At 35.3% G+C, this 27,766-nt stretch overlaps 1 protein-coding gene across 2 annotated transcripts in view; it reads left to right on the top strand.

Moving 5' to 3' along the window:
• The first annotated feature begins 3,340 nt into the window (after nt 1-3,340).
• The window catches only part of LOC120416564 (NAD(+) hydrolase sarm1), a 116,777-nt gene continuing 92,351 nt past the window's right edge, over nt 3,341-27,766 (top strand). The window contains exons 1-2 of one of the 2 annotated variants that reach the window (XM_039578296.2): nt 3,341-3,794; nt 8,765-8,871. In XM_039578296.2, coding sequence (XP_039434230.1) covers nt 3,401-3,794; nt 8,765-8,871 — 501 coding nt within the window. In that variant the 5' untranslated portion in view covers nt 3,341-3,400. The remainder of the gene's footprint in view (nt 3,795-8,764; nt 8,872-27,766) is intronic. The other variant, XM_039578295.2, reaches the window with a different exon arrangement.

The following is a 27,766-nucleotide window of genomic DNA, read 5'->3' as shown; positions in this document are numbered from 1 at the left end:
CAATCGCACTCCTCCTCCACTCCCAATCGATCTTGTCCTTGGCCAGGGCAAGTGCATCCATTGTGATGAAGTTCCATTCACCCACTGGCTTCGTCAGAGAGCGCAGCAACGTCATTGATCTTGATCTTGTACTTTAAACATATACGAATAATCCGCTTGGTTCCCTGTTTCTTCCGATACTTGGGTTGTTGATCGCGCTGGATATAAAGAAGAAAAATCGGATTGGAAGGTAAACAAAAAATTCTTTTTTTGCGTTGCTCTTGATAATGTTTAACTGCAGAGTTTGTGAATGCTGATGAGGTAAACATTTAATACGAGCCGTTTCACAGGTTATTGTGATTCGAATCATCGTAAACAAATGGCAGCCGTTTGGAAGGGGTCAACAGTCGGCTGGAATCAGACGTAAAACAAGAGTACCGTCAACTGAGGTGAATGAGGAAAAATGTTTGAACTATTTCTATGTTCATTATATAAACTAAAATATCATGAGGCTCGATTTTTAAATTTTTATTCAATTTCATTTCAATGCGGTTTCAAAATATAAAAAATTAAAAATTAAATGAGCATAAAAACGATAAAAACGATTAACATTCCAATTTCCAACCCCTTAAAAAAGTTGGAACGGTAACTTCAACTCGCTGGTTCTCGGGCATAACTCAACCAATTGGGACGATTCCTTTTTTTTAATGAATTTTAGGTATGTCTAGATGATCCTAGACTTAACTCAGTAACTTTGCAGAACTTAATTTCATCAAATCTGTAATTTCTGCTATCAAAAACAACGTTCCATTTTTTTTGCGCGTTCGGTTGAATAAATTACAGATTTGATCAAATCGAGTTCTGCAAAATTTTGGGATCATCTAGACATCCTTACAAATCACTGGAAAAAAGAATCGTCTCGATTGAGTTCTGCGAATCTGAGAAATTTGCCCTTGACTTAGAAATTTGATTATAATAGGGGAGAGGGGGGAGACTTGATCCTCGGGGACACTTGATCCCAAGCCTATATCTCGTCAGCATGTGGGTAAAACAATTAGCTTTGTTCTAGAAAGTTGTGCGAAATTGACTAAAACTCATTGTAGAAAACAAAGAAAAAAATTAAAAAATGTTTGGATTGAGTTACACACATTTTTCTAAAAAGTGCTGCAAAAAACTTCCAAGAGATCTTTTTTCTTTGTTTTGATAAGTATAGAAAACACTCAAAAATTATTCAAAAACATATTTTTTATACGTGAATTGTTTGATAATCTTATAAACTACGAAACACTTACGCATTTGACGTTAAATTTATCGTCATACTATTTTTACAATCAATTGTTTAAAAAAGTGCGTTTAGGGAGACTTGATCCCTGCATTTTTACAGTCCCTGGAATCAGCCTCAAGATTAAATAATTTGGCTGGGTTTTCGTACATAGTTTCCTTCAGTATAGTTGTACATAACTAACTGCAGTTTGAACCATTTTTCTAAAGTTTTGTAAACAAAAATTACCAGCTTTTGTAAACATGCTCAATTTCGGTCAAAAAAAGAAAATTTTAAGTTTTTAAATATTTTACATGCTAAACTTGTTATATTTTGAACACAAACGTACAGGTTCAATGTGAAATTGCTGTATCTTATAGAAAATTAAAAGTTTGGATGAATAAGAAACATTTTGCTTAAGATTTCTTCAAAATGTTGCAAGGGGGATCAAATTACCCCCAACATTTTGAAAATGCCGGTTTAAAATATTTTTATAAAACGCTTGGCATTATTCTAAGAGTTTATCTGATGAAATACCCTTATCAGCCAAACATAGTTGAATGTTTAAGCTTTCAATTCATGCAAAAAGATCATTGTTTTTTTGAGAAATTGACAGAGTTATGTGCGATACAAAAAAAGGGGATCAAGTCTCCCCACTCTCCCCTACCCTGAAATGCCACCAAATTAGAAAAAAATCTGTTGTCAAATTGCTCCTCACTGCATTCAACTTTGATTTTTAACTTTTTAACAGTTGTAAATATAATTGCACGACAAACTTTGAACAAATTTTTTAAGATGTTGTTCATTTCAATGTTTTACGAAATGCAGAAAATTGATTATAAATTTCCTGTTAAAATAACATTGATTGTAGATGATTGTAGAAACAATGTGAAGATTTAAGCATTTTATAATACATGAACAAGAACGCGAAAAACAGTTTTTCAAAACTTCAGTAAAAAATACACAAAGCAGTTTCTGCTTTTTTATTTTAAAATCTCTGATATGATAAAATTTCATAGATATTGCTTAACGCAAGGAAAAAATATGTTGTTGAACATTAAAGCCTCTTTGACAACAAATTTCCATCTCTTCACCGTTTCAGTTTGCAAATTATTGAAAATCACATCTTTTTCTTATGTTCAAAAATGAAAGGGGCCGCCCTCCGTCACGAGATATAAAAAAAAATGGAACTCGAATTCGCGATCAGGGACAATCGTTACCCCTAAGGACAAAGTTTCACGCAAATCGAAGAAGGGTCGGGGCAACTTTTCCCGATTTCGTTTGAGTTGGTAGAGTAATACCCTTTGTCATTTTTTTTTTGCAAGTTAGAGTTTTTTTAGAATGAAAAAAATCGTTTGAAATGTTATTCAATTTTTGAACTGGCCGTTGTAATTTTTATGACTCTGACCAATGTCAAGAGGGCAAGAAAAAAAATAAATGAAATTACAAAAAATGACAATTTATTTGGAAAAAAAGTTACTAAAAGTCAATTGTTTAATATGAAAATATTTGTATGCGATGAAAATTATATTAGCCCAAACAAGGGAAAAATCATTGTTAGTGTAGGAAATTACACTTAAATTGTCTTTAGCTAACTCCATTTTTATTTTTAAGCTGCTGCCTGATTTTACTGTGCCTAATTTCAAATATTGAAATATCTTTACAGATATTACAAAAACGTGGAACATGGTGAAAATAATTTTTATTCATGTTTCAAAGTTTTCCAAATCTGTGAAAGTTGAAATTTCCCGGTTCAATAATTTTGTTTATTTTAAATAGATTGTCTTCATACTTGAAACTCTGCAACACGAACAGAAAACATCCGAAAAATAACAACGAATAATTATAAAAGACTCGACAGTGCAATTAAAATCTTGCGGAACCAGATTCACACGTGTGGGACGACGCAAGAAATACATATATTCAAATATCGTAAACAACGGATTTTTTTCTACGCGCTCAATCGCGAAAGCGATTGATTGAAGCCAAGTTCACACACGGTCGCTTGCGTATTTCGAAAAATTCCGAGAAATGTAAACATCAACAACTGAAAAAAAAACTGCTCCACAGACCAAAAGTGATAAAGTAACGAGTAAACAAACGGCGTGCAGTGATTTTAGCACGAGTTCACACGACCATCGCAAAAAAAACGATCGAAAAATGTCCGCCAACCAGAACGAGAACATTTCCCCGCTGCTGTCCGGAATTCCCCAACGGGCCACAGGAATGGCCAAACGGATGCCCCTGAGGCTGTCCATTCCGGCCGGTGGCAAGACGTACAAGCTGGTGGAACCGAACCAACCCAGCACGGCACCGGTCAACTCGATGAGCAAACCCTTTGGGGGGTCCAAGTTTAACCACACGCCGGAGTTTGTGGTGACCGGAAGTAGTCCGCTGGCCAACGGAGTGGGACGGTTTGGACCACTGGCATCACAGCACAGCAGGTTGGGGGATTTTGAGGAGATGGACGATGGGTTTATGCTGGGGTCGCCGCTGATCACCGGATTCGACAGCAACGGTTCGCTGCAGATGGGAAGCCTGACGGCGAGTCCAGGTAAGAGTTGATTTGGTTAAAATTTAACATGGAAATACCTCACTTCTCATAAATGAGAAGAGTAGAGCATTGGGCATTTGTAACCTTTCTTAATCCTCAAATTAAAGGATTAAGAAAGGTGACAAATGCCCGATGCTCTACAAAATAAGCATTTTTTAGCTAACCTTTGAAAAAAAAATTATACATGGACAACATTTTTTACAGTTATTCAAAAAAAATACATTTTGATCACTAAAATTTGACTTAAAAAATGTTGTTTTCTTTAAATTTTGATATAAAATCTTTCAAAATTTCACAACCTAGAATATTTTTTGAAAGGGCAAAAAGACATTTACTTTTGACATTTTCAAACGTTGGACTGGATTTGAAAATTTCGTAATAATTTATATTTAAAAGAGCAGAAAATTTCACGAAGTCTCCATATCTCAGCAACCGAAGAACATATCCACAAAGTTTCAAAAAGCAAAAGGGAAATTTTCTGAGCTCTTCGAAATTTCGAAAAAAGGTAAAAATACAAATTACATGTTATGGTTTCAACCTGTCAATAAAAAATAGTGTTCTAAAATGCTTTTTCCAATTCCATCGTGAAACTACATACTGTATGTATGTGTATGTATGATCCCATACCCGCAGGCAACTTGGTCCTGGAACACATGTGAGTGCTAGGTGAACAATTCGATCATCTTTTACTCCGTAATCTGTACACCCACGTGCATAAGTTTTTTTGCACGAATTTTTATGCTACAAATACCGACGCATAGATCAAAATGGTTTCCCGCTTCCCTCCCCAAGCGCCGGAAATTTGTAGCGGGTGTAGGGACACTTTGCATAGACGCCCTTGCTCCCATCACGTCACTGAGGGTATGGAGCGACGAGAAATTAATAAGCATGCCCCCTCAGTCGAACCTTCATTAGAGAAGCAGGCAATCCACAACTCACAGCGAACGACCAAGGGAACACCCTACCGCGTATTTAATGGTAATTTGGCGTGGTTGTCTTGAGTGGTTTGAGCGAATGTTAGAATATTAGTGAGAGAGTTTTATGTTTTATAAAAAGAACGGGCTCACCAAATAATGTAATCTTCAAGACAGCTTCATTTGGGTTCCGGGAGTTGTCCGATTTTATTAACTTGCGATCCGATGATCTCCCTTCGACAAACTTAAAACAACCAACCACGACTTTTGACTGGGATTGGTGACGTTGCCGACGGACTCCACCGTTGTCCGTGGAAGTGAATCGGATGAAGTTGCTGCTGCTGCTGGAAAATCTTGATTATGATGATTCTTGCCGTTGGAAGCCGGGAATCAGCTTCGATATCTTCACCAAACTCCTTTTCGAAAATCCAGAAGGTTTTGTTCCAAATGCTCCGCTGGATACAACTGTTGAAGCGCTTGTCCGTGACCACCAAGTTTTCCACCGGATGTTGCCAAAAAAGGGCAAAATTAAGTATTTATTATATTTTTTGGAAGAAAATTTGAAGCACAAAATTGACAGCGAAAAATATTTCGATCCGCACACGCGCATGGTTTACTTCGATCCCAAAGACTAACCATTCCGTCGTGAAACTACATACTGTACCAAAAATAAAAAAATCGAATAGCAACACTTTTCAAAATAAATGCTGAAAAGTTCTACTTTTCAGCACTGAAATGGGTGCTGAAAAGTTGAACTTTTCAGCACTTGTTTTGAAAAGTAACACTTTTCAACATTTTTTTTGATTTAAACGATTTATTGACAGAATACAAGAAAATTTGACTTAAAATTTCACTCAATTTCTGTAAGTTTTTTGAAAACTTTTTCTTACTCTTGTCTATTCCATAGTTATTAGTAATAATTTTTCGATTGAATTACGATGTAAAACACAGCTGAAAGGAACACCAAAACTCTGTTGCGTACCTAAATGAACTCATTGTAACTGGATTATTCACAAATAAAACCGAATTGAATTGAATTGAAAATTTCACTCAATGGGTGTTTTTCGGAATTGCAAAAAATGTTGTATGGAACTCGTTGCAAAACTTGATTTTTTCAGCACTCGACGTATTTATCCAACTCGGTGAACCTCGTTGGATAAATGTACGACTCGTGCTGAAAAAATCCTCTTTTTGCAACTTGTTGCATAAACTACTATTGTATATCTGTCTTGTTGTTATGCAATGATTAGTTTTCAAAATATCGAAATCTCGAAATATTTGACGAAAATCTTTTTTTTTATTTTGCGAATTACACAAATATTTAAAATGTTTTTAAGCGAGTCCAAGCATGCTAAATATGATTATAAACGCAGGAAAGTGCATTAAAAATAGTTTTCAATTGATTAGACTGAACAAATATATTTTGCCCCTGATTGTTCAGGCTGTTCTTGAAGGGTGGGGGGTCAACATAAAGTTTGAAAATTTTTAGAAGCATCCTAAAATACTTTTTTACTGCAAATTAAATTTTACATTTAATGTTCAAGTCAAAACAAAATTACTAGTCTAAGATTTTTTTTGAAAATCACATTTATTAAAAAAAATATAACTTGGTCGAAGATTTTGTGCCCTTTTAAGGATTTTCTCAGAGATGTCATTTAATGTCCCCTTAAACATGTCACAAAATAAAATAATAATAATAAAGTTTTTTGAAAATCATTTTTTTGAAAAAAAAGTAATTCGAAAAATCAGCAAAAAATTCTATGTGTAATTTTTTCCGGTATAGTCCTTATCAATACCTTAAATTTTGCCAAAGACACCAAATCGATCAACAAACTTCATCAAAAGATACAGATTTTGACTTTTCACAACCATTTTTTGTATGGGCAGCTGCCAAATTTGTTTGGAACATTATATGAACAAACAGACGATGAAAAGGTTTCGAATATGTTGCCTGTCAATTTATACTGGAATCTAACAGTTTTTTTTTTTGTATAATTTTTGCTCCCTGATTTTTCAGGTAAATTTTGGTTGGGGGAGGAGTTAAATAAACTTTGACAAATATTTGCAAAGGCCAAAAACAAAATATTACGAGGTCTTTTGTCTAATCGTCCAAATTTCCGTACTGTTTTCTGTGAAAAATATTTCCCGTTTCCTGAATTTCCCGGGAATTCTGAAAATTCAAGCATACTTCAACCATATCTTAGCTTTTTGGCATCAATGTTTCGAAAATGTATTGGAAAAAAATAAAATAAAAGCATTAAATTTTATTAATAATTAAATTCCAATCACACTATGCACAAATAAGCTCTTCTGAAAATGTCATGTCTTAGTTTATTTGTGCTATGAAAATAATTTCAACCTAGGTCATTTATTAAGCTGATCACCATGTACCATAAATTCGCTCTATTGCGCTCTAAAATTCTTTGTGTAAATATGGGTATTCGGCGCGGTCGCTCCGTGCCATACTTTCATACACTTAGGAGCCCAGGGCGGCGAAGTCCTTGTAGATAAAAAGGAAGACACTAGTGGTTGGTACTAGCAATGGTGGCCGACAGCTATACAGTCAACTTCGTTTTTACCATGTACCATAAACCATATCATAAATGAAACCATGAAAAATCGTTTAAAATCTTTAGGAACATATTTTAAAAACCATCTTTATATATCTAAAAACTTTGAGCTGTGATTTCATAAAAAAATTATCATGTGAAAAAAACTCAAGTTGGATGTTCAAGGTTATTATTATATTATTTTGTTGAAGAGCTGAAACTAGAAAGACTTTTCTCGAAAAGTCAAGAAAATCCAAATTCCCGCATTTTTTTTTCATTTCAACTGTAAGTTAATGTTCATCTTTATCACATTCACTCAATCTGGTCACATATGTAAGTTTTAACGCAATTTATGATTGTGGAAAAAGGATTTTTTGCAAGAAAACCTTTTGTTGCATATGAAAGTATTAAACATCTTCTTTCATTTGAGGGGTTAACAAAGTCCTTCATAGGGAAAACTAAAATCATCATTGTTTGAAGTTTTTGAACATTTTTAAAATCGACGCATAAAATTGACTTTTATATCTATCCAGTACATTTTTCTAGATATGCATGGTGCTTCATGTACCGAGTTCCGATAAAATTATATCTCAGAATCCTGTTAATAGGTATTTACTATTGTTTTTTATATGTTACGTAGAACATTTTGAAAAATCATAGCAATATATTTTCAGCTGTAAGCTGTCCTTCGAATCTGCAAGCTAAGTTTTCATTTGATCTGCAGTGGAGCTATGCTATGTTTTGAAATATCTAAGAATTTTTAATTAAAAGTCTAACTTATCACCATTCTTTTGCAACGTGGCGAGCTAAAATTATTTCAGATGTTACGGAACAACACACAATATATAAAAAAGTTTGATTCGATTTTTTCTTTTAACCCTATATTTAGAATTTTTCTGATTTTTTAAAGAGTAATTCAACTAATAACATAATCAAATTAGATAACAATGCAAATACATAATTTTAAATAAACAATAAATCAAAGATATTATAACCCTTAACGGTATAAGGAATAGCCAACAATTCTCGAATATTTGGGAGCGATTGGTAAAGGCTCAAATTTTCACAAAACGTTTGAAATTTGTATGAGAAACTTCTTTTTTGCTGTTTTTTATGTTTGTTATTTTCCCTTTTTCATAAATTTGAAAATAAGTAAAATATGTGTGGTATCCATAATACTCCAAAATTATATAGTTCAGTTTTGAGCTTTATCTTTTGTCAGGGGATAGACAGCACTTTCTTCAGGATAGTTTGCATGGTTTTCAAATTTAAAGAAATAATTAAAAAAAATTAAAGGATTTTCCCATACAGCTTTAAATTGAAAGCTGTTTTGAGGCATAACTGCGACTGGAAAACAGCTGTTTTGAATGAATTGGATCATTTAAAAATACAAACGTCAATCCACCCTATTATTAAAGAATAATCCAATATTATTTTAGCAACACAAGCATTTGAAATAATATAAAACGCTATCTTTAACTAAAAACTTCCTCCATCTCACTTCCAGAGCACTCTCCACTGATCAGCCAAGGCACCACCGGAAGTACTCCGTCAATATCACATCATCTACTGCCACCACTCGGTGGCTTTCATCAGCATCAGCACTTTGGCGAGGTAAGTGAAACCCTGCGTCGTTCAGCATGCAATGATTTTACACACCGGTTTTTTTTTTTTTTTTCCTAATCAAACCGGTCACACTGACCGGTGCCGGTGACCCCGGATCAGGTGCTAAAACTCATATTTTATACTAAATCAGTCCACCTCGGTAAATATTTATTCTAAACGCTTGAAAAAGGGTATTAGATATATTTAAAGTTGAAAAATCGCTGCATCACGCTTCCCGAACGCAGAAGGGAACGCATGGCACTAATTTGAGTTTAATTACTATTTACATAATTATTCAATTAAAGCGTACTGCGAGCCGATGTAATTATATAAGGTCTCCCAACTTTGAGTGACTTATCTGCGTTGTCGTGTCGTGTTCACCAAACTTCGCAAATGCAAAGTGCACGAGTGCGATATTAGTGTGATGTATGGCAGGTCTCGTGTTGCATGGTGAGAAAAAGTATCAAAATAACGGACAAAATAAAAAAAAACTAAGCCAAAATTGGTAGACAAATTATTAAACTTTATTGACGTCAAATTCTGATAAAGAAAGATGAAAATTTAAAATATTGAAATACACATTCTAATAGGTATTAAATCAAGTCTAATATATTTGGTTGAATTTCTTATAAAGTTTAGCAAATGACTACAATTCTCGTTTGCAATAACAATCTAGAACAAGATCAGGAAGATTAAAATTTTAAAGCTCCATAAATCTTTCAATGTCAAAAAATGCACTTGAACATTTCGTTCCACTTTTCGACTCATTGCTCCCACTGTCCATGAGACACTATTTCTCAGCTACTAGAAACGCAACGACATGACTTGCCGGAGGTGGCTTTCTGCGACTAAGCCCAGCCAGCTCAACTCTACATGAATGACGGCCTGGCTGGCTGTGACTTTGAAGATACGCCACCCAAGACGGCGGCGATAATATATTCAGTCTCCGAACCCATGCACCCAGTTCATAGTGAGCAACTCAGGGTTAAGTCGCTGCTCGATGCTGTCAATCGTCGACGACAGGCCGACACAAGTTCTTGTGTGTTTGTGTGTGTAATACGAGGAGGAGGAAAATTGCATAAAAATGCATTGATTGTTAGTTTTGTAGATCGATTATTCGCTCGCGGTGTGTATCGACACTTAAGTTGATTGTACACCAGTGCCCGAGTAGAGTTGAGTTGGAAGGAAAAAAGGTCTCACCGTTCAATATGACTGGCAGAATGTGAGCCGAGCTGAGAGAGTCATCATTGAGGTAGTTCTATGTTGACTTATGTTACTAGAACTTTTTTAATTTTATCTAAACAAATACGAATAACATGAGTTAACACGACTCAGACGTTATAGCATTTTGGGACCCTACAAACCTCGCGATTTATGGCCAATGCATAGTGTCTTTCTATTTGCTACATGGTTAATCCTATCGGGTTTCTTAAGAATATCTTTTTAACACCAATTTAACACGTCCGTCACTGGATGAGAACTGGTGCCTCTCGATTGTTAGTTCTGTGTACAGTCCGATCGATTCACACAGATAGACAGAACCCCAATCGATGTTATAAAAATGAGACAACCCTTTTCGGCTTATAAAATATTTACTATTAAGCAGAAAAAAAAACGCTTTAAATATTACAATATAATACACTCGGCCATTTTTTTATAACGTTACACTGAATTTGGTATTTTGTCCTTCCTCAATGTGTTACGATATGTTAATTCATCCAACAATATACGACTTCCGTAATTTTCCGAAGGTATTTTAATAGCTTTAGAATCAACCTTAATATTTTATGTAGTTTAAAAACCACATAAACATTTTTTGAATTTTTTCAAATGTTTTCAAGTGACCCTAAAATTTTAAAAATATTTTTATTGGAAAAATCTAAAAAATCACACTGGCTTAATAAATAACATTGAAAATAAGACCGATTGTTATCGGTATATCGGTTGTTTGGTAGTTATCGATAGAAATCGTCTAAATTTATTTTATTATTTGATTTCATCTTAGAAACTAAACGTATGATTTTCAAAAAACATGATTTAAAAATATAGAGATTTTTGTCAGAATTATAAATATTGTTGTAATATACCTACATAGACAGCTTTTTCCGTTTTTTTTTGTGATTTCACTAAAATCAAAATATTTTTAAATAAGCTCACACATGCAAAATATGATTTTCATCGAAGGAAAATGCATTTCAAACTGTTTTCAGTTGATTAGAAAGTTATGCATCAATTCGTGATAAAATCATCGTTTTAAAACATTTTTCTAAAAACTTCTGGTTTTCAGCGAAATAAAATCCAAAAATTATTCTTTTGATTGCATTTTGTAGGTTTTTAGTTGTACTAAACAGAAATTTTATCTTAAGTTAAGTATTTTTTCAAACTAGTGTAAGTTTACCATTTTATTGCGTTGCAACGTCACGAAAAAGGGACATTTGTTTATGTCAACAAAAAACTAAACATTCAATCATTTTGATATTTCGGATGCTCTTTGTACTTGGAAAGAGCTTTCAAATGCAACCTAGAGCGACTTAATTGGTTATCTAAATCCAAAGTTACAACAGGTTTAAGTTTGTGTTGCAACGTCACGAAATTTTAAATCCAGTGGTTACTGGATGGCCCCTTATGTAAGCCAAATTACAGTGAATTTCATTAAACAATAAAAATCACGTGATTCGATTGTTTTTTTACAAACTTTTGTCACTCTGTTGTTGGACGAACCCTTTCTTAAATAAGTAGTATGCAACGTTTAGTTGTTCACAATTAAAAATGTTATGTTGCGCAGTTAAACAGTTTTATTATTTCCTAAAATTTAATTTAAAAAGCACAAAAGTCAACAAAATAAGTTACGTTGTTTGCAGATCACCCCTTAGGGGCCATGAACAAACGATATGGGCAGTTTATTTATAAATTTCAGCCCTCCTGAAAACTTGAAGCTCCTTACCTCTTTTCAAAAACAGAGCGTTGCAACGTCACGAAATGTAAGCGGTCTTCAAAAATCGGGGTTTAATTTTTTCGAAAAACTTATGATTGCATTCGATTTGTTGGCCAATTTTGCCGTTTAACAGAGCAGAGTTAATGGTGAAACATGAATTGGGTCAGGATTGAGAAAAAGTCACGCGTTGCAACGTCACGCTACAAATCCCCCTCTCGAAAATAGAATATTCGCTTAAAATAATGTTTCAACATTGTTTCTTATAGGAAATTTAATGTACTTTCCGAGACTGTAAAAACATATGTACCTTTTCAATGTAATTTTTGAGTTACAGCCGAAATACTGAAAAAGAAAAGTCAAAGCGTTGCAACGTCACGGCGGAATGTGTCCTTTCCATTTTCATGATTGATACTTATGTACTTCATTCAGGTATTTATTTATAGTATCAATTTCTTAGTAAATTTTGTTTAAATCGTGCCTTCTATTTCAAAAGTGCACAAGCAAGGGGACACACTCTTGTTTACAAAAGGTTTGTGTCCTTTTGAAATGTTAGGCTAAAAGGTATGTTTTCTTTTCAATTCTTCAGTTGTTATATCACGCTTTTCAATTTAAAACTAATGTTTTTGAAGCATTGATTTTAAAATGTTGTTAAATTTCACAAAATTTTAAGGAAATTTACAAATTACAATCGTAATCGTGAAAAACCACCAACCCTAGTCATAGGGAGGGAAGGATTTATTTAAATTGAAAAAAAATACTTGAATAAACCCATACAAATCAATTCACACTGGAACAAAATGCTCTATATCTCAATTTAACTGATTTTTAATCTACAGATTGAATTTGCTAATTCAAATGGAACTGCATTCGAATTATCAAATTCTATCTAAACTATCGAGGTTTGGTTAAATTTGGTTACCGGAGTCCAAAATTATAATTACAAATGTTTAAGGTAGCCGGGCATCTACGTGTGTCAAACACGTTATGACCTGAAATCTCTTTGGCCATTTGTCGCACTTACAGTAATTTTCAGTGTGTGTCAAGATAGCACGACAACATCGAAACTTTTTTCATACGAAGAGTGACAACAATGCACGGAGATGTTTCGGGTCTTATTGAATATCTCAGGATTTAAGTCGAATTTTGGTGATCTGTGAATGTCCGCACGTGCATTTCGGGCCATTGAGTTAAAAACGCAATTTTGTGCTGCTCTCTATGCCTCACCTTTTAACTTTCACAAATCCACAAAAAAAAACTCGGTGCATTCTTGGCCCTCTTCATACGAAAGAAATTCCGATCTAATCGTGCTTTCTTGAGACTGGCTGCAAGTGCGACAACAGGCCAAAGGGAATTTAGTCAGAAGACGTTTTGACACACGCGGGTGCGAAAAGATAACACGATCACTTCGAGATATAGTAAAATTAAAATCTTCTGGGCCAGATCGAATGAGTGAAATTCATAATTGAAACAAGAAGTATAAAATAATAATATAATCAAATATGTGCAACCTTATAGGAGAAAAAATGTCAAAAAATGGCCCGGATTTTCTTTCGCTTTAACATTTTCAATCTCCAAAGCATTGAATAAGACCGAGCCACGTAGTCCAGTAGTAACGCTTCCGCCTCGTAAGCGGTAAATCGGGGTTCGAATCCCGGCTCGGACCAACACAACTGGTGATCTTTTCCCTTCTGAATTCGATTGCTTAGTAAAGGGAAGATAGTTTATCGTCACAAACTGGACCTTTTCAAGACACCTTAGGAAGACAACCTATGGAATGTTAACATTAACCTTAACATGTTACCATTAAGTTGATTAACAAACTGTCACTGAATCTGCTTTGTAAAAGAACGCCCGATACTCTTCACGAGTGTTCCCCTCAGGAACAGGGAAAGATTTACTTTTTACTAAAGCATTGAATACGTCTAACAAAATATATAAAGAATAATTTTGAATGTTTTGTCTGTTTTTTCCAAAAAATAACTTTAGGATTGAAAAATTAGTTTTTTTTAGATAAAACATTTAAAATTTATGTAAACATAAAATGTAAAATCATTAACGTGGAACAAGACATTGTAACGCCAACGAATGACGTAGTCCGGCAGAGTTCGAACAGCACTTGCCGTTTCCAGCCAAGATCTTTTTTCCCCGCCGTGGTCCTCAAAGGAAGGTAGGAGAGGATGATTACAGGTGGGCCTTTTAGTGTGTCAAGGTTCACACTTTGTCGGCTTCTAGCTGGTTGTGGGACGTCGTCGTGGCCATAATGCTGAGCTGAGCGAACTGTGATAAGTCGATCGACGGCGGCACGTGTGTAACGACGCGACACTTGAGGGCAAATTGGTTCGTTTGATTTAAGGCCCAACCTCGGTCGGTACAGAGAGGGAAGAAACGCCCACGCATTTGAAACTGACGCGGTCGGTGATTTTGTGACCGTTGAGGAATTGCAATTCGAAGGGCATTCGACACATTGAAGGTTTTCGAGATGAATACATTAATGGCGGGTGTAGTGGATCGAATCGAAGGGGATTAACGTGACGGACGATATGGTCAGTGATTGAAATCGATTAAAGAAAAGAGATTGTTCTATTTATTATTAGTGTAATCAAGACCACCCGATCTTGGGTTGAAAAATTATGTGTTTCTTTGTGAAAAATCAATATCAAACACTCACCATACCACAATACTATTCAATAAAAATTGCCAGTGCTTTCTTCGCATATTCTGCAATCAAGACAAAAAATCACCATATATTTATTGATAATATTCTCAGTGCCACCATAAAAACTTAACGACTGCATCGTGCTCCTCATGAATATGTATTACGTTGCAGCGTAACAAATTTCCGATCATTCAACGAAGAACAAATGTTTTCTCATGTTACTTAACGAAAACTTGTCCATAACTCATCCGGATAGTGCAATAAAAGTGACGACTGGTTGATTGAATACGATGTCCCAGTGCGGTGCTGGGTACCATTCTACCATTTGTAATAACTGGCACCCCCACAATTACGACAATCTGTCACGGCGCGAGGACAAAACCCATTGAACGGCCACTTTCATGTTTATTTCTAACAGTGTGCCCCTTTGAAACTACACATTTGCCACACACGCACTCGCACCGGAGTCGGTCCATCCTCTGCCCGTTTGATCATTAAAATCAGCTTATGAATATTTATATTAATAAAATTTTCAAGTGTTTCAAGTCATTTCAGTTGGCCTTTCCGCACATGCTCCGCCAAGCTAACCAGCCAGCGTGGTTACGTTTTGCCGCTGAGCTGGCGGTATCAGGCTTTAGCTTATAGGTTGGGTTTGCTTGAAGGAAATGTTAACCCTCTATTAAAAAATATAACAAAAACCAGCGACAGTAATGATTGCCAAAAAACCTCATGCGCAACGTAAATTAGAGAGATTTTTTCTCATCTATTTGAAAATATTTGTTTTAGAGATGGACGAGGATGACCTTTTTTTTATTTGGAAAAAGCATTTTTTTTTTACCTGAAAATGGTAATAACTTGAAAACGGTGCTCCTAATCAAAATTTCAGAGAGTTCCTTTTGATTGCATATTAAATTTAACGTCAATTTTAAATAAAAAAAATAGTAGGTTCTTTCAAAACCTATAAAACAAAATTTCAAAAAAAAAAGATAAACTTGGCTGAAATAAAAATCTCCATCATGTACTCTACCTTGGCATTCTAAAACTAAAAGAAATATTGGCAATAAAGTTTGTAAAAAGCTAGTTTTTGTAATAAAAAAAATAGTTAAAAAAATATTTTTTTTGCCTTGCACTCATTTTTTATAATACCTCTTAATCATAGCCTACAACTTTTGCAAATATACCAAATTAATCAAAAATTCCTTATCCCGTTACGGGGTTTGAAACGTTTTCATAGAACTTTTGTAAGAAAAGCTCATAACAAAATAAAAATCGAGGTTTTTTTTTGCGAAAACTTACAATCGTGATATTTTACAATCGTAATATTTTTTTCTTAAATATAACAGTTGAATAAATCGGAATCAAAATTCCTATACAATACTTATTCGATAACTGGGTTGAGAACGTAGCCCAGTCACCGTATGCTGCTCGCTAGCTGGGCTGAACGAAAAATTACGAGGGGACACCCGATGCATAATATTTTCCTGAAAAAATATGAAAATAAAGGTTACTCAAATTTATTTAAAATGCTAAAATTTCATTTTTTCTTTAATTGTGAATTGAAGTTAAATAAAAGTTTGAAAAAAAGTTGTTTTTTATTTATTCAACATGATTTTTGCATCCATTAACCCCTCGGTCATTTTGGATTGTTTTGGTTTTTTGACGTTTGTCTGCTTTTTTACTGGACCGGACGATTTTTTTTTTTGCGGGAAAAAAAGCTTTTGCTGTACATTGGAATTTCATAAAAATTCTAAATGTTTTTTAACGAGCCCAGACATGCTAAAAATGATAATCAATGCAGAAAACACATTTCATATTGGGTTGAGTTCATTAGACATCTATTTTCAATGAGTTTAAAAAGCTAAAAAAAATATTTTTTTGCCCTCCCCCCCCCCCTGATTTTTCGGACCAATTTTGAGGAGGAGGGGGGAGGGGGTGACATAAACTTTGAAAACATATTTGCAATGGAGCAATTCCAGCTCAAATCAGGAATTTTTCTGGTACTTTTGTACCCGACCCTCTTCGATTTCAATGAAACTTTTTAGACATGTTATCCTAAGCCTATATAAGCCATTTTTGTGTATATGGAGCCAATAGTACTCGAAAATAACATTTGAGAAGGGCGTAAGGTATTTAAATATTTTTGTATTTTGCAATTTAAAAATTACTGTATCTCGAAGCCGTTGCGTCGTATCAAAAAGTGGTCAAAAACAAACATGTAGGAAATTGGACGGGCTTTCTGAAAAAAATACACTGAAACAAAAATACACGCCACCTGTATGAGATTTTTCGATTTTTAAATCTAAGACTTAAATTTAAAGGTGTTGTCACGATTTTTTTCGTTCAAATTTTTTGAAGAAAAAACCTTAAATGTTACCAAAAGACTGACGAAAAATGCAGGATGGTATGTCTCTCCTAAAAAAATACAAAAATCATTTACTAAAACTGTTTTTTGAAAAGTGGTCTAAACGTTAAAATTTTCAAAAACCCATAGTGGGAATCGATTCCCCAGACAATTTTACATAAAAGTCTCCATATTGACCATTGTCCTATGTCCAATCCTTGGGAAGATACAGCGGTTTTAAAAATAAAAATGTGGAAAAAATGGGTTTTATTGTGGTTTTTGGCATTTTCTATATGACAGACTTGGTTTTTCAGTCTCGTAATTATTTTTACCGGAAAGCTCGTCTAATTTCCCATTAGTTTGCCTGTGACAGCTTTTTGATTTGACTCGTTTTGATATTTACGTAAGCTAATTTACTATCCAGGTTTCTACCACACTGGAAAAAATATACCCTTTTCAGTTATTAACAATGTAATTAAGCTTATATCTGTAAGCCCTTACATCCAATGAAATGCTATCAAACGCAAACTTATGGGAAATTGGACGAGCTTTCCGGTAAAAATAATTACGAGACTGAAAAACCAAGTCTGTCATATAGAAATTGCCAAAAACCACAAAAAACCCATTTTTTCCACATTTTTATTTTTAAAACCGCTGTATCTTCCCAAGGATTGGACATAGGACAATGGTCAATATGGAGACTTTTATGTAAAATTGTCTGGGGAATCGATTCCCACTATGGGGTTTTGAAAATTTTGACGTTTAGACCACTTTTCAAAAAACAGTTTTAGTAAATGATTTTTGTATTTTTTTAGGAGAGACATACCATCCTGCATTTTTCGTCAGTCTTTTGGTAACATCTAAGGCTATTTTCTCAAAAATTTTGAACGAAAAAAAATCGTGACAACACCTTTAAATTTAAGTTTTAGACTTAAAAATCGAAAAATCTCATACAAGTGGCGTGTATTTTTGTTTCAGTGTATTTTTTTCAGAAGGCCCGTCCAATTTCCTACAAGTTTGTCTTTGACCACTTTTTGATACGACGCAACGGCTTCGAGATACAGTCATTTTTAAATTACAGTATACAAAAATATCTAAAAATCTTACACCCTTCTCAAATGTCATTTTCGAGTACAATTGGCTCCATATACACAAAATGGCTTATATAGGCCTAGGATAACATGTCTAAAAAGTTTCATTGAAATCGGAGAGGGTCGGGTACAAAAGTACCAGAAAAATTCCTGATTTGAGCTGGAATTGCTCAATGGCCTTAAACAGTAAAAAAATAATGGTTATATTACATCTGGGAATGAGTACATTTTTTAGGTAAAAAAAAATGTATAATTTTACCTCTAAAAATGGGTAAATTTACCATTTTTTCGTTGTAATGCCACTTTTCAGTCCAAATTGAATTAATAAAAGATTATAAATTTATAAATACATAACAAAAGAGGTAATCTTAAAGCATCCAATTTAACACCTTCCAAATTTAAACATTTTTTTGCTGTGATGATGAAAAACTATTTTGGTTGAAATTTGGTGCCTTTGTTATTTTTTAAAGTTTATGTCAATCCCGTCGAATCTTCAAAAATCAGAAGGAAATCATATTTTTTGTCGTAAACTTCTAAATATATATGAATTTATTTTAGTAATCATTTTCCTGAAATGAGAGTCATTTCAAGCGTATTCTGACTAATTTTTATCCAGCATAAATGTACTTTTAGGCTTACATTTTGAAAACACCTTTTATAAAAACTTTAAAGGCTTTTTAATTGCCAAAAGATAGCAATTTTGTCTTTCATAATAATTAAAAAAAATCATAAATTTTATTGATACATATAATATTCCGGTCAATTCAACGGTTATACGTTTTTCAAGCCATGTGTTTCCTATGAAATCAATTCTGTGTTCAGGCTCATTTAAAATATATTTCACAAATCAATGAAGTTGCATAATATATGTAGCAATTAACATAATGTCACTTAATTTGAAAGTTTAACAGGTAGAATGTATTTTTGAAAACCATGAAAACAGATTTTGCAATAGAAAAATTATGTTTGCAATTATTTAAAATCAGATACAATCTTGTTCATAAACTCACACGAAATCAATGATCAACAAAGTTAAATTCTTCACACCATTCGTAGAATCATGTTTTTACGAATGATTTGTTGGAAATTTACATCAAATCGCAATCAAATTTAAATGTTGAGTGCCATGCAAAAGTGAATTTTAACGTCGAAAATTTATTTTACAAGATTTTCAATTGACAGCATTTTTATTTCTTTTAAATTTTTAACCACTGATTTTGCAACTGCATGAAAGTGTAACGTTTGTTATCTGAAATATTTTTTTAACAAAAGATTTTTTAAAATTTATTCTGCAGTTATTTGCCGTTGTGTCTTCCCAGGGTTGCAAGACCCCCCGCTCATGACATCTTCTCGCGTTAAACTGATTTTGATGAATGCTAAAAGTGATTGAGTAAGAATATATTACCCAAACCAGCACACACACTATCCACATGGACCACGATCTCGTTTGGACGCGCGCAGCCGCTGCAACATCACCAAGTTAAATCATTTGATTTATGTGCCAATAGTTTATCGATTTTCACTAGCCATTTGCCAGGGCGGCACTATTTATTGGCACAACGTACTTAACTGATGAAATTAATGTACCTTCTACGGGACACGGCCCGCCACGGGCTATCATCGAGATCTTCGTTGATTGTACGCCGCCGATACGGTGACAAAGTTGCAAACGTTTAAATGGCATTTATGAATTAAAGTGGCAAATTGACACGAGGAGTGTTGTAGCTACTACCGGTTCTCTGCTGTTGAGAGAATATTTACATTTAATCACGTTTGACGCTAGTAAGCGTTGAAGATAGATTGGCGATACGTTTGCTACCGGAATCATGAACTAAGTGTTTTCCAGATATTCCAGTCTGTGGACTAATTGGGTCCTAAAATTATATTCAAATTGCCGATTTTATTGTTTAAAAGATAAAATATTGTATTTTTTCTGTAAAATATCTGTTCATCTATTCCGGTTCACACATTTTTCTGTATACCAACTGTTTGGAAGTAAAAGTAAATTCAAGGGAATCGCCCACCTGCAAACTTGCGTGGAACGAGGTTGCGAAGAGGATGCTACTTATATTTTGGACCGTCTCCAGTCCGGTCCGGTTTCGGTTTTGATCGCCAGCCGGCCATGTGTCTAGTGAAAAAAAATGGAAAGGATTTTTTGTTGCCAGACTGACTACCATTTACCGTACTAGGTATGCAACCGTTATGGAATTGAGTGGTAAACAAAGAGTTACACTTTTTGCGCCGATATTTATTGTTGTGACCCTGGGGACTGAAAGGGAATGCAACAAATAAAATTTTCTTTCTAAATTTCTTGATTAAAATTAGAAATGTCAGAAAACATTAATTTCAACCAAAACAAATTGGTTATTTTGAACTGAACCAGTAGGAAACTACTAAATATAAGAGCTAGGATGTACAAAATATTATTTCTTATCGTAAAGTACGACACGAATGCCATTGCAATGGTAAAGTGTCTTGAATAAAACTTATAATAATTATCGTAAAGTTTTGTGAGCTTTTCTATTTTTTTAACGTAAGCTAACGTAAATTTTTAAATGAAAAATAGTCAGACCTCAAACTATGTTTGTTCGTTTTGCCTTCCTCACTGAGGTAAGGCTATAATCCTGCTCAAAAATTGAACTTTTCATATGAACTTCGTAGACCCACCTTCATGTATACATATCGACTCAGAATCGAAAACTGAACTGTGTGTGTGTCCATCGTTGGATAGGTAATTGAAAGAGCTTTCCAACGAGTCCAATACATTGAAGATCTGGCAACCCTGTCTCGAGTTATGACCACTTAAGTGATATTTATGTACTTTTTTGATGCTGGATCTCACTTAAATGAGCATGAGCATGAGCATGAGAGATCACCCATGGTTGCCCCTCCGTTGCTGAACAGAACCGTAATATCCTTTCAGCACTACTGATTATAGGCTTCGACGATCTAGTGGTGTTTCCCTTATCAACAGCATGTATGAATGCGCTGAAAAGATAAAACACCATGATTGCTAAAGCTAGATCAGTTGCGAATAGGTAACAGTCATTGGCCACCAACGGCGCCCGCCATGTCAGTTTGTAGACCTCGATTTTAAGGGACGGGAATGTTAGTTAGCGCAGGTTGCTACTAGGGCAGCTGATTTACTCTGTGCTTACACCCCACGAGCGCCAGGAACCTGAAAACTTATTAGTAGGTGAGGTGTTTGGTCAGGATTCATCATAGAAGATGATGATGCGACCCAAAATCATAGTGTTTGTTGAAAGGTGTTATATATTATTCTCAAGGCAAACACTCGGATGCTGCGGATGAGACATTTCCCGTTTATCGGTTGTTAAATTTTAAATGAAATGGTTTAGTCTTAGACAGCCGGCTGTGGAAAGATAGAACCAAAATCATTTGTAATTAATAAATGAAGGATTAAAAAGTGTAATTTTTAGCTTGATATGATTTTACGAGTTTTAAATGATTGATGTTTAGTGAGGTACTGATTAACGGTGCGAACGACGAGTTACGATGTTTATCGAGCTGAAATGGTACGACGACGATCACGAAAATTCTAGCGACCCGACGGAGAGGCATCGCAAATCGAACTAACTCAGCTGTCATCAGGCAGCCTTACCTTCAAACACAGACACGCACGCGAAAAAAAATAAACGAAAAACAAACCGCGACGGACGCGAAAAATCTTGCGACCCGACGGAAAGGCATCGCAATTCGGACTCACCAATAGCATTTACCGCAAATCATAACAAAAAATATTTTCTATCCCGACCGGCGCGTTACTCAAATTAACTTCTCTTGGCTTTGCGTATTTGTAATGATATTAACGTGTTATAAAAACTCAAAAACCTAGACGAACTCAACCGGCGTCGTGCCTTCCGATCCACGATGATAAAGGAAAGACTGATAGCTAGCGAGTAAAAGGATGAAAAAAAATCACGAGCAATTGTTCAAAGTGACCGCGAGGCATCACTGGCAGCAAACGACATGATATTTATAATTTACGCTATTATTTACATATTAGAAAATGAACGGAATATAGCAGTACGATTTCATTCACCCTAACGTAAACACACACACACACACACACACACACACACACACACACACACACACACACACAAACTCACTCTTTGAATCAATAGAATAGATTATATTTGTGTTTGCAAAAAACAATTTATGTTTTCCATTTCCTACTCATTGTTGGGTTCGACCCCCAGAAACAATGAGGAGTTAGTAATTCTAGTCAAGCGTGTCAATTCACTTGATATCACGGTTCTCACTCTCTCAAATGACTCTCGCAAATCAAAACACATTCATTCACTACAGTCACTCTCACTTTCATACATCAAACAACATAGAACGTACTCACCCGAGGCCAGCACAAAGATTGTCCGGTGTCACCAAGCGCAGCATCGGTGTCATCGAACAGTTCTCCTTCTTTCCTGCTGGGGCAAATCTTAAATCGAATTTGTTCCACTTTCGATGCAGTTTTAACACATGCAAAACAACACACACAAGCACCCGGGAAATACTTTTTCCATCAAAGTAGACCGGGGGGATCTACGCGATTCGGATGAAGCCACCGTGCAAACCATTTTTGATGCTGGATCTCACTTAAATGTATGTAAACGATGTCCGGATCCATCATCCAACCCATCGTTGATTAGGTAATTGAAAGACCTTTCAAACGAGTCTGAATCTGGCAACCCTCTTTTAGATATGATGTACTTTCCAAAGAATTAATAAATCAGATGAAAAATATTTTCGGATCAATGTTTAGGAAGTAGTGAGGAAGGCACCAACCACATAGATTTATTAAGTTAGTTTTTCCATTTGTTTTAATCAAGCTTCCCATGCGCCAGTGCCAACGCACACCGTGGGTTTGGTTTTCTAGCTTCGGTACGAGCCTGAACCCATATGTGTGTTGGTGTCTTGGTACATCGTACCAGCGCACCACGACACTCTCGGCTCGCCCCATCGGTTTTGTGTCTGGCATGAACCCAGCGTTCCGTGGTACGCGCCGTGGTATTGAACCCGGTTTGTACCGCCAGCGCATACCACGACACGTGCCTCGGCTCGTACCGAGTGAAGCACCTTGGCTCATACGCTGGGTTCATGCCATGGGTGAGTGCCAGACACAAAACCGATGCGGCGAGCCGAGAGTGTCGTGGTGCGCTGGTACGATGAACCAAAATACCCTTGGCTCGAGAGAGTCGGGTACGGGTGTAAACCGAACAAAGCAGGCGCAAAGCAAAACCGAGGTACAAGTGAACCGCGTGTACCGCACGGTGCAGGGAAGCTTGGTTTTAATCTATTCGTTTTTATATTATTTTGTGATGTTTTCTAATCAGCAAGTAAGAACTTTTTTTAAGAAGTTTAGTGAAAAGGAGTCTTGCTTCAAATGAATCTGTCCTTTTTTGTTAAAATTACTGAAATAAAACAAAAATGTTTTTGCGTTTGCTCTAAAATGAGCAGTTCCTGGATTTTTTAATTTGTTTTATGATTTCATTTGTTCAAACCAATTTTTAATCGTTTAATGTTAGTTTTCAAATGCCTTCAAACAATAACAATTCTTTGAGGATACTTTTTTATAATGAAGATAGATTTCTTTGACATTCACCATTTTATTGCTCATGTGTTCATTTGAAAATTGATAGGTTATATAAAAATGAATTAATCCGAAAGTTTTATGGCCTATTTAATGCGTGACCCCAAAATTCAAGCTTTAAGTGTTCCATTTGATTAAAAATGCAAATAAAAGTAAACTATGTTAATATATTGTTTATTTACTATCGATCGATTTATTGAGAAATCTTCTCAATAAAAATAGCACTTTTTTCTATTTCTTGATCTTTGGGAAAATTTTGAAGTGACACAAAACTGATAATTTGTTGCCGTCTTTGAAGCACGTGTTCATGAAATCATATGGTTATCGAAAAATATAAAAAGAACTTGGAACATTATTGAACGAAATAAAAAAAAGTTTTTTCATAAAAGGTGTGTTAAGTAAAATAAATCAAGCAAATATTGAGAAATATTTGAAAATCTTTTGAATAGATTTTTCGAATAAAAAATGATGTTATTTTTTGCATTTAACGGTGCACATCAACCAGAGCTTGTTACATACATTTGAGTATCTTCAAAAGTACAGAAACTATCGTTATAATTTTTAATTCATCCCCTGAAGTACTGTCTACAACATTATTTGCAACAAAAATTGATGATTTTTACAATCAGATTGTTGCAGGATTAGGTCAGTAAATTTATCAATTTTGGGATAAGAAGAAATCAACTTCCTTGGTAGCTATGCACCCTTAACAAACAAGTATTACTGCCCTGATCGCATAAATGTCCCAAATGCATTTTCATCGATTTTGAGTTATTGATGCAGCTTGGTTCAAAATCGCGAGCTCTTTCAGAAAAGCATCCAGTACTTTGTTCTAGAAATCAGGAGAAAATCCAGTTTTTTCGCGAAAACTTAACACGTATCCTTATGTGTGGGACAAACTTGTTTTGCGTTTTTCTCAGCTTGCTGTTTTTGCATATGGGACATTTATGCGAACATGGGCAGTATAGTTCTTTAATGTTTTATGGTAAGAGAATTGGATGTTTATGAAAATTTGTCAAAGAAATTATATTGTATAAGTTTTTAATGAGTTTTTGCATTCATCCGACAAGCAGAGCATTGATTTTTACAAACACAAAACATTTTATTATTTTGAGTACGTATTTGATCATATGAAGAGATTAATTTATGCTAAAGAGCGTAAGACAGATTTATCAACTTAGACGTTTTACAAAAATATTTAAAAAATAAAATAAAAGTTTAATGAAATTCGAGAAAAAGTATTCTTCCAAGTGATTTAATCTCCAAGCTCACTTTCCTCTTCTTAAAAAACGAGTGAGAGAGATTTCAAAGAAGGTATTGTATACAACTTATAGTCCCTGGTCCCGACCATGTTTCTCGCACTGCCATTAAGAACGTCCAAGCAAAGTCAGCGGAGCAGTACTTTGCGCAAAGAGTAAATCCAGTAAACGAACCCCCGCGGCCCAAGATGGTCGGCCGTTGTTGAAAGTACACTTAGTTACCTTAAAAAAAAAGGATCAATTGAAATATGATTGGAAATGTTAAAATTTACAACTCTAATGAATATTCATATTCAAATTTGTTTAAAATTGTTGTAAAAGGGCTGCAAATTTTTCAACAAATCATTATAAATCTTTTTTTCAACTGAGTTTAGAAACCAAAAAGAAAAACCTGTGGGAGCAGCTACTACTTGGCAAGTCTGTGTGCCAAAGTTGTACCTTCCACCGCGGTCACGGCTTCGAACCGTGGTTCAGCGCCGGTTCAGTTCAGGTCCGAAGCGCTCTTGAGCGAGATGACTTTGAATACGGCGCGCGCGATCGTGGTTGAAGAACCAGTTTCGGTCGGAACAAAACGCGTGTGACTTGCGTACAATGTCACCCCGGGCTTGAAAGGGGGTGGCGTTTGCCCTTGTGGGGTATAACATTGAACGTTTGAATAGTTGATAGGTAAGGCGAAGAAGTTTAGTACGATTTGGACCCTACGATTAAGAGGAGGTCGTAAAAACAAGACTTGGTGATCGTGCACTAAATCGAAACAGGGTCGTAAATCGGTCACAAGTGTTCAAATAACTGGCTGGTCGTTTCCGCCAAGTGAAATTAAAATAAAACATCAATTACGTCCAAGTGCCCTTATCGGAACATTGGTCAACATTGTGTGGAGCCTGAGAGCGCGAAGATCAGGTTTCAGTGAAAGATCCTCTTTGTTCCCCCAGCCAAGAGTTCGCGAGTGCCCTCTCTGCCCCGAAACCCTTCACCAAATACCACGCAAAACAAAACCACTCTCTGTGCCAGCAACCCTATAATGCGCCCGAATCAGGTCGAGGCATCTCAGTTTTCAGTGTCCAGTTATAATATGTCGTTGTCGGTGCACCAGCAGAGTTCATAAAATAATGTGCAGCGCAATGAATGCAGTTATTTGAATGGCATTCCAACGGAACGAAAAAAAAAGTGCCTAAAGTAAACAAATTTGACTCGTGAATGAAATAACTTGACGCGGGTCAAGCAACTGAAAATTGCATTACAACAGCCATGGAGAGTCACATCCAAATTGTTCCCGCGCGTTACAAGCTGCGGCGAGCCTCGGAAGGGGCCAGCTGCCACCGGGAGATTCGCAGGTTGCCCAGAATGGTGAGTTAGTTTTTTGCTTTTTTTCTACAATGTTTTCTTTATGGGAGAACTGTCATTTCTACCACGAGAATCGGGTACTCCATTCCCTATCTCAAAAGATGTAGTTTTGCAGTTTTTGTTTTCCCATACAAATCTTGATACAAAGTGTTTCTCAAGAAAAAATATTTGCTGATCGATTTGGTGTCTTCCGCAAAATTGGAGTTAATGATTGAGACAATTATACCTGATTTTATTTTTGAAAAAAAAATGTTTCTGTTCTGAAGTCCTGGACGTTCTGAAGTCTGTTGGGGTTTGTGACATTTATTATAATCAGCATTCAAACTAACTTCCCCGTCAGAGGGACCCTAATTCTGCCTTCACAGCCTAGGCAAAAAATCATTTTTAAATGAGTTTGAAATCCCGATTTTAATGCACACACAGATAAAGCTTATTTTTCTAAGCACACACATCAACTCTCATTACAGAATTCAGTTAACATTCCAACGCCCAAGCCTCCAAAAAAGTTGGAACGGTAATTTCAACTCGCTGGTTCTAGGGCATAACTCAACCAATCAAGATGATTCTTTTTTCCAGTGATTTGTTAGAATGTCTAGATGATCCTAGAACTTTGCAGAATTTAATTTGATCAAATCTGTAGCTTTTGCGATCAAAAACATCGTTCCTACTTTTTTTTTCTCGCGTGTTAAAAAAAAATTGCCAAAAATTCCGCGGAGGAAGTTGTTTAAAAAAAGTTGGCACGATGTTTTCGGTCGCAGCAATTACAGATTTGTTCCATCGCAAAATGTCGCTTGCCAATTCTCGCTTACTTTTTCAAAAAGTCCTATGTACATAGGAAACCCATGGCGCATTGGTTGTTTTAAAAAAGTACTCTCGAATTTATTTGTACACACTTCGATTTTTTTACCGAATTCGGTAAGCCACGATGTACGATGAACAATAATGAACTTTATTTCAAATAAGTTTTTACCGAATTAGGTAATTTCCCGGTAAGTTACCCAACTGTTTGGCAGTTAAGAATTCTGTAAACTTTACCGAATTCGGTAAAAAAATCTAAGTGTGTATGCATGAAAATCAAGAAAATTTGATCAGATTTTTTTCTGGGATGTCTTTTATCGTTTTGTTTTTAAATTAAATAGACCCTATTGTGTTGAGTCTGGATTTTTTTTTGCGTTCTAAACCTGGGTGCTGAATAGTGGTTCGCAAAACGGCCTCAATTTAGAACTGTCAAAGAGGAACCAATTTACTTTTCGCCAAAAGTTGAGAGTATTGCTATCGATCATGACAAAAATGTTTTTTTTTTGCTAGAATGAATATGTGTGACTTTTGAGGACCTGGAGTTGAAGTCAAGAAATCTTAAGAAAGTTGAAGGCGAGATCGTCATTTTTTTTATAATTATGAATAGAAGTTATTTATGGAGACGATGCGGTTGTATCCATCCAGAAGCTTTCTTTATTGTTTGATTCTGTTTGAAAATTTGGTTTAATGAGAAACTTCTCTGTTTGTTGGATCAGCTTCACTAGAATTAGCGATGTTTTTTTCGCTGGACCAGAAAGAGCTTCAGGATTCCAAAATCAGCCAGGGAATTTGTCTCTTACAAATTTACACTCTCGCCGCTGTTCTTCGTTAGCCATAAAAAAGAAATATGTCTTCTAACCGATCGT

Source organism: Culex pipiens, chromosome 3 (assembly GCF_016801865.2).
Source record: "Culex pipiens pallens isolate TS chromosome 3, TS_CPP_V2, whole genome shotgun sequence".
Classification (NCBI taxonomy): Eukaryota; Metazoa; Arthropoda; class Insecta; order Diptera; family Culicidae; genus Culex; species Culex pipiens.
The sequence above is the reverse complement of the archived record's forward strand: the minus strand, read 5'-3'. Positions and strand labels throughout refer to the sequence as shown.